This window comes from Schistocerca piceifrons, chromosome X, assembly GCF_021461385.2.
Source record: "Schistocerca piceifrons isolate TAMUIC-IGC-003096 chromosome X, iqSchPice1.1, whole genome shotgun sequence".
Lineage (NCBI taxonomy): Eukaryota > Metazoa > Arthropoda > Insecta > Orthoptera > Acrididae > Schistocerca > Schistocerca piceifrons.
The window spans coordinates 707,125,352-707,143,768 of NC_060149.1; the positions used below are offsets into that span (position 1 = coordinate 707,125,352).

The 18,417-nt window shown below is 39.5% G+C and overlaps 1 protein-coding gene across 1 annotated transcript in view; it reads right to left on the bottom strand.

The window, feature by feature from the left end:
- Nucleotides 1-17,177, bottom strand: part of LOC124722046 (Hermansky-Pudlak syndrome 3 protein) — a 166,455-nt gene extending 149,278 nt beyond the window's left edge. The window contains exons 1-2 of the mRNA XM_047247236.1: nucleotides 17,046-17,177; nucleotides 6,605-6,826 (exon numbers count right to left, since the gene is read on the bottom strand). Coding sequence (XP_047103192.1) covers nucleotides 6,605-6,815 — 211 coding nt within the window. The 5' untranslated portion in view covers nucleotides 6,816-6,826; nucleotides 17,046-17,177. The remainder of the gene's footprint in view (nucleotides 1-6,604; nucleotides 6,827-17,045) is intronic.
- Nucleotides 17,178-18,417: the final 1,240 nt, after the last annotated feature.

Genomic DNA, 18,417 nt, shown 5'->3' on the forward strand with positions numbered 1-18,417 from the left:
TGGCCTTGATGTGGTCGTATTTGGGGGCAAGACCATCTTTACCAAGCACATGAACCAAAAAATGCACACCTGAGGAGAAAAAACAGCACTTCTCCCACTTAGAATGAAGGCCATTCTCCAGAAGACATTGGAAAACCAACTGATTGTTTCATAAATGCTCCTCCCAAGTAGAGCCTGTGACCCAGATGTCATCAAGGTAACAGGAAATGTCCTTAATCAACTGTTCCAAATTCCATTGGTAAATTCCTGGTGTAGATGATATCCCAAAAGGCAAGTGATTAAACTAGTAAAGCCCAAGGGGGTACTGAGGACCTGGAAATCCCAAGAAATCGCATCCAACATGAACTGCAGATAAACGTCGTGCAAGTTAATGCGGAAAAAATACTGGGGCCACAGACAACTTCATCAAAAACTCTGTCTGCCACAGAACAGGATACGAACCTACAACAAAATGCGTGTTGATCATCTGTTTAAAATCACCACAAAGGCACATGGCACCACTGGGCTTTACAATCACCACCAAAGCAGTGGCTCACTGAGTCGACGAAATAGGAGAAATGATACCCTGATCCTGCCAATGCTGCAGCTCAGCTTTTATCTTGTTGCGCATGGTGAAGGAAATGGTTCAGGGATGACAAAATTTGGGTACTGACTGACAGCTTAAGAGAAACATGTGCCTCAAAATTTCTGTTTGGCCCAAGGTATTGTCAAATAGTAGGCTGTAGGATTGCAGTAACGAGTCCAGATCATGAACAGGAATGGATTGAGACACTGAATGCACTTCATCAATGATCTGGAAGCCAAAAACAGAAAACACATCAAGCCCCCATGTGGAGATGGGGAATTGGTCCCGAGCCTCTCCCTCTAAATGAATGCACTATTTGCTATAAGACATAACCTGATGGAGCGAACACTGCAATTCTCTGCATTTAAAGAGCCTGCACGTATCTAAGTTAATTAAGCTGACTGTCTCTCCTGTATCTACCTGAAATTCTACTGGTCACCCATTCACTAAAAACAACATACACTGATGTGTCACATGAAAGGCCTCAAGGACAGCCCAGAGTCCAGTGAAAACAGCGGAGTATCTGATGACTGACTCACAGCCTGTCAACTGCCACAAACAGTTGCAAAATTACCTATCCACTGGTATACCCCACACACAGCCTCCAAGTGCAGACAGTCGTGGTGAAGAGGCAACAAATGACATTAGGGCCAGGATGCTAGCTCACCCAATGAGTGGAAGGATAATGATGGTGAGGGCCTGAAAAATGCTGCTGGTGGGAATTACAAAGCTGCATGCAGCATGCCACTCCACTGGCTTCGCCAATGGCAGAAACATACGCTGGCTTGGCAGGAGACGAGGTCACCTGGGGTGTGCTGAGAGGCACCGGGAGCTATTTACCATCCACACCCAATTGAAACCCCCATCAATTCTAAGAAAGGACTGCTGTAAGCTCATGCGATTCCACAACTTGGGCAATACTGGCTAAACAAGGGTCGAACAAGGCTAACACTGCAGTCTAAACATCATGATCAGGAGCTAACTTGACAATCACACCCTGAATTAGTGGGTCTGCATAAGAGGTACCACATTTGGGACACTCAAAATGACACTTGTGTGAGAGGCCCTGCAAATTGGCAATCCAGGCCACATACAATTGCCCAGGGCACTTGTGGTGCTGATTAAACTGCAACTGCACTGCCACCACATGGATTTGATGCCCATAATACTGCATAAGCAACAAAAAAAGCTCATCAAAGGGAACTTTCTTGGGTTCAGTGGAGGGCTTCAAATTTTGGACAACTCCATATAAACCTGTGCTGCTGGACGACAACAACAACAAGGCAGCCATATCAACTGGATCAATGATATGTCTTACCTAGCAGTGCAGCAAAAACTGATGCAAGTAATTCTCCCACCTTTCCATCAGCTCATCGAAACCAGGAAACTGCATAAGGGACGGCACAGAAAACTGAACAGCTGGTGCACAACTTCCCCAACAGTGAGGCAAGGGCGTAAAGCAAGTCCGCATTTTGGGTTATCAGCACCTGCATCTGCTCTTGTTGTTGTTGCTGCTGCTGCTGCTGCTGTGCAACTGTTCCTTCCAACACTACAGAAATGCTGGGTCCATGGTATCCCAAGTGAACACTAGGAAAAGGGAAAAGAAAATATAGGGGTATTACATGTTTAATAATCGTTGTCAATGGCAGTTAAGTACCTGCACGAGCTGCTTCACTACATGGCTGGCACAGATATTTCACGAGCTAATGGTGGTTCAGTAATAACTGGAGAACAGAACCCCATGAGAGGGAAACGTACTCATGGTGCGACTTAATCTACAGGAAGCAGAGAGTCTGAACACATGTAGAGATGAGCATGAGAAGAACTCAGCACATGGCTAGCATGAACGGCTAGTGGCTAAGTACTTGGCACTACATATGACACAATATGCTAGGTGATGTCTGTGTTGGTCAAACTCTGAGTAAGCACTGGTCCACCTGGCCTCCTGCCACTTGCAGGTAAATTCCTCCGGCAGTGGGTCTGCTCAAACCTTGTGTCACACGCGCTTTCTGTGGCAGGTTCCTGCATTATTCCACTATGCCAACTCATCTGCCTTCATACAGATGTGTACTGGCAGTGATACTACATCTTTGATTGAGGGGACCATAAAATTCTACTTCGGGAATTAAAATATTATGACATTAATGGTATCTCTCAAATACGGACTGAATCCTAGTTCCACCACAATAGAAAGCTTATGACAAACAAGTGTTTTACACTAAGAAAACTAAACTCAAAATGTAACTGAACAGACCCACAACTGTTTCACAGAGAACAGTTTATGTTTTGGGGTCTCAATTTTGAACAAATAAAACCTGCAGAACTAGTTGTCGGTGTCCAACAGACATATTTCAGTGAGCAACCGAGAGTTCTTCAGTGCCCCTGATGATGGAAACAGGGTTGTTCACTGAAATAGTGTGCCCGTTGGACACCAAGTACCAGCAGTACATAAATGGACTGTTCTGTCACCAAATACACTGAAAGAAGATACAGACTCATCAGCAAAACTAACTTGCTGGTATCACAGAGTGACATAAGTTGACACAAACTGATTGAAATATTATGGATAAAACTCTTTTCAGTCCACTTGACTAACAAACTGGAATACACACATGGATAAACAAATCAAGATTACTCGAACACTCCACGGGTGTACTAACGAACCACAGTGTCCAATGGGCACAATATTTCAGTGCTCAGGTATGTCACCATCGTCAGATGAGCTGATGAACTGAGCTCCTGAGGGTGGGCGGCTGTCTTAAATCCCCTCCCCCTGTGAGGTGTTCTCTCCGCAGTCCACACCCGTGGCTGCACATCGGCACTCACTGAGACGCTTGCATCGGCATCTGTGGTGGCGTCGGTGTAATTGCCTCTTCTTCCCTGGTCACCCGTTCGTTTTCTTTGCTGAGCATCTTTTTAATTAGACTCAGTGCTGGTTCCCACGCCTTGCTGAGGTTATAGCCACAATCTCGGTTGATGAGTCTGTCCCTGGTACAAATTTCGATAGCCTCTCAAACAATTCTGTTCCAGTATTTAGATGTCTATACCAAGACCCTGGTATGTTGGTAGTCCATTTCGTGATTTTCAGACAAACAGTGCTCTGCGACCACTGACTTGTTGGGGTACCTAAGTCGAGTGTGCCTCTGATGTTCTCAGCAACGATCTCTGATGGTGCACACTGTCTGTCCAATATAAGTCTTCACACACTGACATGGAATCTGCTATATGCCGGCCTTCCACAAACCGAGATCGTCTTGCTATTCTTCTCAAATTGTGATGGAATGTTTATGACAAATTTCATTGGTGAATATACGTATTTCTCTGGAGCAATTAAAATGCCTAACTCCTTGAAGAGGTATCAACATGACAACTGTGAGTGAACATCACATATCATTCTTCCAGCTCGCTTTTGTGTGATCAGTACTTTCTTTCCAAGTGATGAGTTACATCAGAAAATTATTCCATAACATATTATTGAGTGGAAATAAGCTACATGTGTCAGGAGGTTCATTCATTTGTTTCAAAGACTAGCAATTACACAAAGAGCAAAAATAGCTGAGGCTCAGTTCAGGACATTTTTGACTTAAAGGAGTCATCACTGTGATGACTTTAAAACAATGATTTATTAATTTTAACAACATGGTGCTAACTTATTTTTGATACGACAATATCCTATTTTCTTAAGGAATTATCTTCTATGGCAATGCAACCAAAGTAAATAAAGTACACACTCAATAAAAGTGAATAGTATGAGTTCCGTTTAGAGTAGATTATTGGACATCTTGCATAGACTCTTTAAAGGTGTTGCAATTTTTCCTCTCATTGCACTAAACATATAATACTGTGCTTCACAGCAAATGTACTCCAAAAGCAGTGGTTGAGTGCAGCCCTGCAAGCAGCAAGTACTGTACCTCCCTCCATCATCATAGGGAATAGGTTGGGGAACCATGTGGAGACTTGGGTAAATGAGGAAATTGGTCTTGAGAGAAATGCTTGAAGAAATCCAGACTGTCTTTATATTCTCTGTCATATTACACAACAATTACCTTAATTTGCAGATCAGTGCAAATTGGGTACTGGAAGCTTCTTCTTTTTTCCATTCAGTTGCACTACGAATCCTGATTTATTTTCCAACATGACTGCCACTACATAAATTCTATGACAAACTTATATTTTCGACAATTTCATCAACACTGCTATGAATGTTAGATCCAGCTGTGAGGCTCCAATATTTAACTTTCATTCAGCACCAAAGAACATGCAACAAACCCTGCCACTGAACATTGTACGCCATTGTCTGAATGAGACACATGATTGTCATGTTTGATAATGGCAGCATGAAAAATTATTTTACCAGAAAGGGACCTAAATGTTCAGCTGCAACTGCTGAGTATTATTTTATTCCTCAAAAGGCACAAGGTCTCTGCTAAAAGTAGTGTAATTTTGCAGCTCATTCGAACAACACAATTGATTCATTTTTTACTCTTCTGCTTCCTCTTCTTTTAAAACCTTGCAGATGCTCGTGTCCTTCACATTTTCCATAGTCTTTGACATGTTGAGATATAAACTGTCTTTGTAAATTAAGCTTCCTGATGGTAGACAGCACCCTACAGTTCACCACAAATTTTGCAAATGAATCTTTTTGTGTAAAATTATAAGATTACTCAGAATACAATTGAAATGCGAAGACATTGTCATTGTTATGCAATGCCAACTCGCCCTGGTGCTATTTGATGGCACCACTGTCAAAATACATTCCCCTATTTCACACGTGGCATTTGTCCTGTTTTATCAAACCACATGGTGCACATACATTCCCCCCATTCCCCACTACACTGCAACTGCTCCATTCACAAGCAAGAGTGTGAGCAAGCATGAGAGATCACACTCAAAATCAGCAGGTTGTTAAGCTCTAATACAATATTTCAGCTAGTAGTCTGTGCTGCTGACAGTAAAAATCAGTCAATGTTGAACTGCAATTTACACCATCCCCATAAATGATGCAAAAACAATTTTTGTGCATGCTTTGAAACTTTGTCTACAGTTAACATTGCGGTTTTGTATTCTGGTGCAAAGGTCTTCAACAAGTTCCCATAAGACACAAAGTAATGATAGGGAATCTGTAAATAGTCAAAAGAAAGTGAAAATGATGCACGATTAGGCACTGTGGCTACAAATTACCTGATTATACAGATTAAAGGCTTGAAGATTCCCATTAACTGCGTGGTAACTAAAAATGTCCATTGTAAGCAGAACTTGATTGCTAAAAATGTAGATAACTACTATTCCATGGCAAAAATGTCAATGTAATCACATAGGTTCAATGGTTCAAATGGTTCTGAGCACTATGGGACTTAACTTCTGGGGTCATCAGTCTCCTAGAACTTAGAACTACTTAAACCCAACTAACCTAAGGACATCACACACATCCATGCCCGAGGCAGGATTCAAACCTGCAACCGTAGCGGTCGCGCGGTTCCAGACTATAGCGCCTAGAACTGCTTAGCCACTCCGGCCGGCCTAATCACAAAGGTGTTAAGTTAACAGTAGGAGGTAGTTGGTTAGATAAAGGGAACCTGCCAACTGAACAAAAGATGCCACAGGTCTGTAATTAACTGCTAATTTATGTTCAATAATTTCTCTGTGGTGCAGAAGGAGTTATCAAGGAGAAAAAGGAACCACTTAATACAACTACAGAAGTATCAGTATTCTTCATGATCTTAATACATTACAGTTGATTTAACCTGAGTACACACAATAGTGTTTAGTAGTTTAACAACAGTTAACTATTAATCCAGTTTCTAACAAGTGCTTATCTTTGTTAAAAAATAGCACGAATAGTTTCACATGGCTGAAGTTCCTTCTTCAAAATGGGATCTATTAAATACAGTGAACAAGTAGGTAAATAGCTGAAGGAACAAATATAATTTTCTTAGATTTGTTAGTATTCAGCTGCAGCTTTTCCATACTTATTTACAAACATCACAGAGTAATTCCACTGAAGAAAATTGATTTAAACATGAAAGTCTCTTTTCTTACCATTACAGCAATACACCATCTGACGTACTTCATCTACAGTAGGAAAAGTGAACAGAACATCTCCACCCTCAGCTAAGCCACGAACTTCAACAGCATGCTGGGCCTGAGCCAACAGCAAACGATCAGGTGGAGCAGTAGTTACTGCCAATGGTTCCTCACATTTATGGATGTCCTGATTTGCAAAATGATGAACTGATATTACTCGCACCATTCTTCAAAAATCTGGAAAAAAAAGACATCAAGGAAATGAAGAGAATTAAAAGAAGGTTATTAGAACACATGTCTATACGAAAGACCCCTCTGTTTTACTGACAATCTGGAATATTACACATATACAGTAAATTATTGTTCTCACTATTTTTTGTAACATGAAAATGGAATAAACGGTGCAACACTGAAGGACTATTGAGTCTAAACACACAATATCGGCAAATGTGCAGTGCAAATTCCAGGTTTTACAGCACGAGCACAGTGTGTGACTTCTCAGTCTGCAGTATTTTAATTGTGATTCAGGTTAACACATCTCTGACTAAATATGTATTTACAGCCATGGGGAGACAAATTTAATACGTCAGTTACATGTTATTCTCTAATTACAACTCTAGGAATCTTGTTTTCCAGCTTCTGTTGACAAAATGGTAATTTATTTTACTTAATTTTGTCTCTGTTACAAAATGTTGTTAAAACTTCTAAGCATAATTAAAATATAGTTTTAAGCTCTATTACTGAAATGCATTGGTGTTGTGAAAAAGCCTATGAGCTGTGCTGCTGAGGTATGTAGTGTACTCAACATGGTGGATCCGCCCTCACAGCAGGGTGCATGGTGAGTGGTACTGCACTCCTGTCGCTCAAGGAGGGGGGCCAATGTGGAGGCTGGTCAACTGGCCTTGCCTATTTGTCCTGTGAGTGAACAGGTGGTGTTCCAATGTTACGCACATTATAGCGGCCCTTAGGAAGATAGTATTCAGGGGCGGAAAGAAGCCAGTGTGCACTCAGTATGTCTGCCAGGGCAGGGGGGCCTCATCTGATATGTGGAGACAGCCCTTCCTTCTGTTATCAAGTCAGCAGGGTGAAGTCATCTACAAGTTGTGGCTACATTAGCACCAATGATGCCTGTCACAAGAGTTGTGGGACCATCTTAGTTCACACAGGCGACTGGTAGAGCTGGTGAAGGGTGATCAACTTGCGCACGGAGTGCAAGCAGAGCTCACAATTTTCAGAATTGTTCCCAGAGTCTATTGGGGTCCTTTGGTTTGGAGTTGAATGGAGGGTCTGTACCAAAGGCTTTGTCAACTCTGTGACAGTCTTGGCTACAGATTTCTGGACATGTTTTATTGGGTGGGGATTTGTACAACTCTCCTTGACAGGTCATGGGTTCACTGCACAAAGGAAGCAGCTTCTTAGGTAGTAGAGTACTTGTGGAGTCACAAGGACATTTTGGAGTTTGGTTTGGTTGTTTGTGGGAAGAGACCAAACTGCGAGGTCATCAGTCTTGTCGAATCAGGGAAGGATGGGGAAGAAAGTCGGCCATGCCCTTTCAGAGGAACCATCCCGGCATTTGCCTGGAGCGATTTAGGGAAATCATGGAAAACCTAAATCAGGATGGCCGGACGCGGGATTGAACCATCGTCCACCCGAACAAGGACATTTTTTAGGCTAGGCGATAGTTTGAAGTACACTGACGAACATTCGCCAGTTGATACGCAGATAGGGAAGTCAGACCACATTCAGAGTGAAGACAACTCACAACTCATAAAAAGTTCCTGAATTTACTACTCTCCGAGAAAGTTCTGATACTCAAATTATTCTTGGGACCGAGAGCTGGTTGATCCAAAGTAGAAAGTTTTGAGATATTTAGCGAGTCATGGAATGTATTTTGGAAAGATAGATTAGATGCCATCGGAGGGGGAGTGCTTGTTGCAGTTGATAAAAATATGTTATCCACTGAGAGGGAGAGTGTTCATTGCAGCTGACAAAAATATTGTCTCTATTGAGGTCAAAGTTGAGTGTGACAGTGAAATTATCTGGTTGTGTATAACAGGTCAAGGTGAAATCAGGTTAATTGTTGGATGTTTTTATTGGGCACTCAATTCTGCTGTGACAGTTCTAGAGTCATTCAAAGAAAGTCTATGGTCAGTAGCACATAAATACCTAGATCATGCAATATTAGTTGGAGCAAATATAAACCGGGACATCTTTTATGGATTCTTTGTGTGAGAGGGGAGGGGAGCGGGGTAGAGACAGACAGTCCTGCAAAGTACTTTTCAACACAATTTCTGAAAACTGTCTTGAGCATGTAATTCGGCAGCCAATATGCAATGGAGATATCTTAAGAACTTGTAACTATGAACAGGCTGGATGTTATCGATAGTGTCAGTATAGAGACAGGAATTAGTAGTCATAATGTCATCATAATGACTGTGGGCACGATAGTTAATAAATCAGTCAAGAAAGCTAGGAGATTGCTTCTGCTAGAAAGAGCAGATAAGCAGTTGTTAGCATCTCACTCAGACAACGAATTGACATCACTCAGTTCCAGTAAGATGGAAACAGAAGAATTATGGGCAAAGTATAAACAGTTTGCAAATCGTGGTTTGGAGAAATACATGTCTAGTAAGCGTATTACAGATGGAAAAGACCCACCATGGTTTAACAACAAAATTTAGAAAATGCTGAGGAAGCAAAGGCTGTTTCACTCATGATTAAAAGAGAAGGCACAAATGGTGACAGGCAAAGGTTAGTAGAGATTCACGTGTCTCTGGAAAGATCTATGTGCAACACTTACAACTGTCACCTCCATATTTTAGCAAAAATCTGGCCGAGAACCTAAGTAAATTCTGATCCTTTGTATTCCACCCAGTCTCTCGTTGACCAATCTGGTGTGGCAGTCGAAGACAGCAAAACAAAAGATTAAGTTTTTTACACATAAAAATTATTCACACAGAAGATTCATACAAAAATATTGTCATTTTACCTTTGTACAAAGTGCCATATGGATGACAAAGTAATAAGCATACCTGGCATAGAGAAGTTACTAACAAATAACTCGCTGGTCCAGTTGGAATCCCAGCTGGGCTTTACAAAGAGTACTCTACAGCATTGGACCCTCACTTAGTTTGCATTTATCATAAATCTCTAACTCACCACAAAGTCCCAAGTGACTGGAAAAATTTGCACATGACTCCTGTATATAAGGGTAAGAGAATGGACCTGCAAAATTACAGATCAATATCCGTAACATCGGTTTGCTAGAGAATTCTTGAAAATATTATCGGTTCAAATACAATAAATTTCCTTGAGACCAAGATACTTATGTCCATAAGTCAGCATTGTTTTAGAAAGCATTGCTCATGAGAAACTCAGCTTGAGCTTTTCTCACACAATATATTGCAAACTACAGTTGAAGAGCAACAGGCAGATTCCAGATTTCTAGATTTCCGAAAAGCATTTGACACAGTGCCCAACTGCAGGCTATTAATGAAGGTACAAGCATATGGAATAGGTTCCCAGATATGTGAGTGGTCTGAAGACTCCCTGTGTAATAGAATCCAGTATGTTGTCCTCGACGGATAATGTTCATCAGAGACAAGGGTGTCATCGGTGAGTGCCCCAGGGAATTGTGATAGGACCGCCATTAATTTCTTTATACATAAATGATCTGGTGGACAGGGTGGGCAGCAATTTCCAGTTGAGTGTGTATGGGAAGGTGTTGAAGTTGAGTGGCTGTAGGAGGATACAAGATAGTTTAGACCAAATTTCTGGTTGGTGTGATGATTGGCAGCTAGCTCTAAAAGTATAAAAATGTAAGTTAATGCAGATGAGTAGGAAATACAAACCTGTAATATTCGGATTCAGTGTTAGTAGTGCTGTGCTTAACACAGACATGTCATTGAAATATTTGGGCTTAATGCAGCATAGCAATAAGAAATGGAACTAGCATGTGAGGATTGTGGTAGGGAAGATGAATGGTCAACTTCAGTTTATTGGAAGACTTTTGGAAAGTGTGGTTCATATGTAAAGGAGACTGGATATATGACATTAGTGCAAACTACTCTTGAGTACTGCTCAAGTGTTTGGGATCCGTACAAGGTCAGATTAAACTGAGACATTGAAGCAATTCAGAGGCAGGCTGCCAAATTTGTTACCGGTAGGTTTGAACAACATGCAAGTGTTATAGAGATGGTTTGGGAGCTCAAAAGGGAATCCCTGGAGGGAAGGTGACGTCCTTTTTGAGGAAGACTATTGGGAAAATTTAGAGAACCAGCATTTGAAGCTGACTGTAGGATTATTCTACTGCTGACAACACATTTTCGTGTAAACAGCACAAAGATAAGATATGAGAAATTGCAGCTCATGCAGAGGCATATGGACAGCAGTTTTTCCCCTCATTCTATATGCAAGTGGAACAGTAAAGGAAATGACTGGTGGTGGTACAGGTTAAGCTCCACCACACACTGTACGATGGTTTGTGGATTATATACATAGATGTAAATGTAGGACAACAGGACTAAAATTTCCTGTACAGACATCTTGTGACACGTAGTACACAAACTCTGCTTGATGGATAATATAAGGATATTATTAATCAGTAATTATAATTATAATAATTATTATTTTTGAAAATGTGCCAAAATTTTTTCCAATATAAAATAACGCACTCTAAGATTCTATGGTCATATTAAAACAACAGATCCAACAAGATTAACTAGACAACTTGAAGAGTTCTATGAAACTTGCAGAACAGCTAAAATTAAAACAACAAATTGGATTGCTGCTGTAAAAGACGATTTGAAAAACTGGGATAAGACAATACAAAAATATCTGTAGGCAGAAAATACATAACTAGAAAGTAGGCCAGGCAGAAAAACCCAAAAAGATGAGAGCTACTCGATTTGATGATAGGAAAATACACCATTGTATGGGAATGAATGTAACATGGACACAAAGAAAGGCTAAATGAAAATCCTGGAATGCTCATTTCTGGACATTGCGTGGCCCAATGTGACCCAAATGTGAATTATAACAACAAACCATCTGAACAGGCCTTGATAAGCCCAGTAGTACTAACCAACCGCCATGTCATCCTCAGACGATAAAAATCGCTAAATGCAGTTATGGAAGAGCATGTGGTTAGCACACTAGTCTCCTGTTCGTTGTGGGTTTTCATGAGCAGAACCGCAACATCTCAAGCAAGTAGCTTCTCAATTGGCCTCACAAGGGCTACATGCACCCTGTTTGCCAACACTACTTGGCAAACCTGAATGGTCACCAAGCCAAGTGCAAGCCTCGCCCAACAGCACTTAAATTCGGTGATCTGACTGAAACCAGTGTTTCCACCTTGGAAATAATAATAATAATAATAATAATAATAATAATAATAATAGTAATAATAATAGGATTGGCATGTCAATCAGGATTTTGTAATGTTAGTTGTACAGGGTGGCTGATTCCCCTCCTGTTGCCCCTTCTCCCTCTACCCCAGGATGAAATTTGTGCACCCCATCTGTCCGTGTCTATTGTTACCCCAAGTGAAAGTGGGGGGACATTTTGGAAATGTCTGTGAATTGTGTAACTGATAACGGATGTGAGTACAAACCCAGTATTCATCTAGTGAGCAGTGAAAGACCACCTAAAAACCACATCCATGTTGGACCGCACTCCAACTGTCATTGTTAACCCACTGGGCAGATAAATACAGGGCTGGAGGGCCTACCTGAATCCCAAAAGTGGCATGCTAGTACACATGACTATCTGGGTGGGGGAATGGTGGTAATATTGATGATGATAATAATAGCAATAAAAATAATAATAATAATATTATTATTAATAATAATGATGACTCCTCACACAGCAATGTGTGCCTTTATACAGTAATTTACTGTCTTGAAAATTTGTATCTTTTCTTGCAGCAGACTGCCACGTTCCTTCAGTTTATGTTGTAGTGACAACTGGCTTATCAGTCACTGGGCATCTAAGTTGCACAGATGTTCAGTGGGAGCTAAGCGAAGCAAAAGAAGAAGTATACACGTTTAATGGAGACATTTGGAACATGGGAAATGGCATGAGGCTGTGCACAATGCTGCTGGAAGGAAGAGAGAGTATGTTTTAATAGTTCACAGAGGACAAGGTCATTAAAATGCAACTTTGACTGAGAAAGAATGGCAAAGGATATTAGCCTTGACATTTTCAAAGGAACCAATCCACGATTTGCTTAAAGTGATTTAGTAAAAACCATAGGAATCCTAAATGAGAATGGCCAGATGGGACTTTGAACCCTGCTCCTCCTGTATTAAACACTATGAAACCTGAGTCAAGTGATACAGTGCTTCTTGTATGACAGCCTGTGGTGATTTTTTTATAATTTCTCGAAAGTCTCATTCTCTCTTCCAGTGACTTCTATACAAAAAGGCAGTAGTGCCAGTGAATGGCTTGTCACTGGGTAGTTTTCAACAAATACAGGAACATAATTAGTCAGCATGAGAGCACTACAGAAGTACTAAACAAATCTAGTGGAAAAACATGCACCACAGAAAGAATTACTCTTACAATTCAAAATACATCCCAAAGAAGTCAAGAAACCCATTACTTCTCCTCACATACTTCTTGCTTAATGCCAGTCACATTAATATTACAGAAATTGAAGCTTAAATGGAGGTATGTTTACTGTCATTGTTCCCACACTTATCCTTGATTGGAATACGGAAGAGAAAAAATTATAGTGCCTAGCTATGCACCTTCCACCACAGAATTTTCCACACTTAGCCATTAATTCCACAATTTATCCATATATTTGGATTCACAGACATAAATTGAGGTTCAACAAGTTTTTAACTTTTTTTTATGATGGCAGCTGACAGAGGTTTCTGAATTCATTTAAGTTATGGTACATAAATGCTTAATATGATGTAGTGCATTAAAAGAGCAGTTAAGTGTTGTAAGGGAAGCTGTGGTGAATAAATGTACTGTGGGGCTCTGGAAAATATTCTCAGTGGCATAACCAGATGTCTGCAAGATGTACATGTGTAAACTCAATACGTAATTCTAATCAGGCCTTCTTTCTTTTGTGAAATGAAAACTTATTGCCTAGAATATTATGCTGTAGTACATTACTGAATGAAAACTTGCAAAATATGTGAACGTAACGAATTCTATGTCCCCAAAACTGGCAGTTAATTGCGGCAAAAGTACGTGAAGCCAAATGTTTCAGCATGTCTACTACGTGATTTTCCTCTTTAGGTTCTCATCAACGTGCACACCCAAGTACTTCAAACATCCTGCTTTGTTTATTTACTTTTGTTGGTACACTATGTTAGCAGGAGATAGCGTATTTTGGCAGTGCAGAACTGGACAAGCTTCTTCCAAGTTTAAATGTAGTCCATGTGCGGAAAAAAAGGTAATAACTATTACAGAAACCTTATTTACTGTTCTCTTCATTGGCACTTTCAGGCTCCGCACGATAATAATATTGTATCTATCCCAAAACAGACTAATTCTGCCCGCTATTCAAATAAAATGGAAGATAATTAACATAGAGCAAGAAAAGTAATGGCTGAGGATCAAACCCTGAAGAGCACTCATGGTGATTTCTAGACACCATCTTTGTTTAAATAAATAAGACAGTTTATATGTTATATATTACAACAGACAAAGGTGTCTGTAGCCACTGGAGGCAGTGCCACATGTTAACCTAAAGTTGTAACACAACACATGTCATATTAATATAAATAAACCCACCTGATGATGAGATTTAAATCTCTGAAATTCATCATTGTGGAAAAAAATTAAACAGCGACTGGTAACAGTAAACTTTTCATGTCATTCTACATCTTGTGTGTATTACGCTGAGTATCCTACTGTAATTTTTTGCATCATGTTTCTAAAACAGGAAGTAAACCAGGCATGTGCTCAACTGCGTTTCAGCAAAAATTTAAGTTCTCTAATAGAATTTTATGACTGATACAGTCAAATGCTTTTGATAAGCCAGGGCTACCACCTGGTGATAGATCATCATTTAAAATATTTATTATGTGCTCAGTGACTTTATAAACAGGTATCTCAAGAGACCAGCCCTCTTGAAATTCAAACTGGGATTACTTCATTACTACACAGGTGGCTGCAGTCCTTGAGTTCATTTATCTTCTCAAAAACTTTGGAAAATTGGGTAAGGAGTGAGACTGACCCATAGTTATTGATATCGGTGGAGTAGCCTTTCTTGTAGAGAGACCTACCACTCCAGAATGAGATTTTCACTCTGCAGCACAGTGTGCGCTGATATGAAACTTCCTGACAGATTAAAACTCAGATGGTAGAGCACTTGCCCGCGAAAGGCAAAGGTCCCGAGTTCGAGTCTCAGTCCAGTACAAAGTTTTAATCTGTCAGGAAGTTTCAGACCTAACATTGTTACATTTTAATTTGTCTGGAAGAAACCTCTGAATTAATGGTATATTGTTCATGTGGCTAAGAACATTACATATTGTATAAAGGAAGGAAGATCACAGTTTACTGTCCCCTTGATAATGATGTCATTAGAGACAGAGGTTGGATTCAGAAAAGGCAGGCAGAGAAAGGGAATCAGTGACATCATTTTAAAGGAACTGTCCCAGCATGTGGCCTTATGCAATTTAGTGAATTCATGCAAAACCCAAATCCAGATGGGTAAATGGTGAACGAACCACTTTCTTCCCAATTAAGGGTCCACTGTCTTACCACAGTGCCACTTGACTTGTTACATATTACACACACAAAAATTTCGGTGTCTCAGGTGATATCATCAACTAGGTATGAACTTATACTCTTAAGGTCCATGACCATTTTCATTTCACTAAGTTTCCTCCACATTTTTTCTTCACTGCATGATTTTGTTCTCTCTTAACTCATTTACTGAGGGTATATTCACTGTATTTCATATGTGATTTAAATATTTCTGAATACTTTTATCATACCATTTTAAATCAGAATTTGCTAATATACAAATGACTAATAAATATTCACACAACAGTTGAAAGACGGAAGGAAGGAAGAGTAGGGTTTGCCATCCGATCAATGAGGGGATCATTTGAGTGGAGCACTAGCTCAGATTGGGAAAGACATTTGGCCATGTCCTTTTTAAGTACAATATTGTTGACATTTATTGCCACTCACAAATGTTGCACTAAAACTGGTACACTGATGATACGACAAACTTAACAATGTAATGAGAGTAATAGAAGTCATGTTTCACAATGCAATAATGAAAAGAATAAGGGATTCAATGAAGCTGTATCAGTGTCTTATTTGAAATTCAAAACAATGAGAAATGAGGAATAACATACTTCCAAAGGATGCAGACTGCAACCCACGCATGACACCAACTCTTGCACAAAGCACAAGTTTGTCATTTTCTTATACTTTCATTCTTAAAACTGCAATTAGGAAAACTGTGAGAGACATTCTTGGTATAATATTAATTAGTATGATTAGTGAAAGACTGTTTGGGAGATGACTGGAAAAATCACATGGGAGCCGTTGCAAGGGGGTAACAACTTACTCTCATGAAAGGTTCTCATGTACCTTTAGAAAGTATGCATTCAAAAGTGCTTGTGAGATCACTGTAATGAAGCCACAATATATTACACATACATAACATGTGGGGATGGTAAGAGATTAGGGCCTGTATGGAGTAAAGAAGAAAGTCAATTTTCCATTCCAGGACTTACTATTGGAACAGTATTGAGGGGAATGAACAATACAAAGTACTTTCCATCACACATCATACGGTAACTTCCAGAAAATACAGGCATGTAAAACTTGAATGGGGGTTTGAAAAGTCTACTTGTGCAACCTTTAAAGAGTCTTCATGGCTAGACTGAATGATTGAAGCCAAGTTACAAATTTAAGAAAAAACTTTGGAAATACGAAATATGTAAAATAGTAAGTATCTAATTACCAACTGAATACAAGCAAGTGATTATATGATTATAAGTCATGTGTTTAATGTTTATACATGTCAGTATACTTAACGTCAAGGTTTAACAAGACTATGAAAGTGAACGACATAACCGTAGCATTCACTGAAATTTTGAATCGCCAAACGAGTGTCCCACTTACACTAAAGTGTTATTTGAAGCATATACGATGGTACGAATAGCGTGGGGTAAATACGATGAAAGCAGATTCGAATTTTCAGCGTGGTGATCTAGGTGTTTACGGCGAATTGGGTACGACTTCATAACGTATGTCCAGTCATGACTGGTGCCGTTAAATGCATATAGATTTACTTTACTTTCTAACACAACAATAAAAAGTGGTGGTCGTGGTAGTTTTCACGAGCTATATGTATTCGTCTGGACTTGACACATATCGTATGATATTTTGATCATCAACACAACTGTTTTTAGAGTTTCCTTCTTCTATACCGAAAATTTATGACAATACTTCATAAAGTATCTTTTGGGCTGCTTACACTAAAGTTTCGCCACCCAATTTTTATTGATTTCAGGTGCTTTGTAGCCAATGTCAAAACTAATAATCAATATACATATTATCATCTCCATAAATTATCATCTCAATAAAACGATATCATGCGGATTTAGGGAAAAACAAACAATTTGTATTTACTGTTTACTTTACCTTAGCCTAAGACAATCACTGTAAAGACATTCCTATTCCTTTGTGGACAACTAAACAGAAATCTAACTAGATACTGCAGGGAATTTATACACTGCACGGAAGTTGTGAACAAAAATTGTATTTCTGTTTTATTTCTTAATATTATTTCAAAAGTAAGAAAAAATACAACTTACAGGAAAGTTGACAGTTACGAGATAGTCTCTGCATGTGAACACCACAAAGAGAATGAGTATTGTCAATTGTTTTGCTTCTAGCGGTATATCAACTGTAAGATATGCAACGAAAATGATGTGTGTGTGTCAGCAGTGTATTAGGAATTTAAGTGAAAAATATATATGTTCAGAAACAATTGCTACTGTATTCAGCAGAAATTGAACTACGATTCGTTGGACATGGCCCTTTGCTCTGAAAATGAATTCAGTGAACAGTGGATCGTAATTATTGTGCGTTGCGGTAAACGCTTGGACAGATCATGGGAGTATTCGCTGTATTTCGAATGTGATTTTAAACTTTTTGGTAAGCTTCAGTGATAATATTTTAATCAAAACTTGCAGAGCTTGCTTATGCACAAATATACGATGCTTTTTAGAACGATAGATCAGACTGGTTTTGTTTCCCTGCAAATAAAGTTTGTACTTGAATGATTGTAAACACTAGCAATCAACTCAGTTCCATAGTTTAAGGTAATGGTGCACGTGCCATATTTCGCGGAAAGGTTTCGCAAGCTGTGTTTGATGGAGATTAAGTCTATTTGCCGGGCTAGGAGACGAATCTGGTCCGGGAAAATGTTTTAATCTCTCAGAAACTTTCAAATATGCGCACACTTTGTTGTAGAATAAAAACTCATTCTGGAGTTTCCTAAGTATTATCTGTTTCTTAATAGAACCATTAGCTGTAAATAATTCGAGTGTTTAGCCTACATTATGTACCTTCCTCCCCTCCTCTTTTTGCATGGGTAGTACAACTGACGACGCTTCCTTTACCTTTGCTCAGCTTTGTATGCAGATGTGACATTAGCTGTCAGTAGAACAACACATGTAAATGTGCCAGTGGAACAATGTGTAACTGGATTTCAAAGCAGTTCTCTGCTGGATAGCATTTTGTATTTTATTTTTAGGTGTGTTAGTGAACCTGTAGCTTTTTAATTAACCAAGAAACTTGACATTCACTTTGATATACTTAGTTCCAGGTTTCCATTACCCATA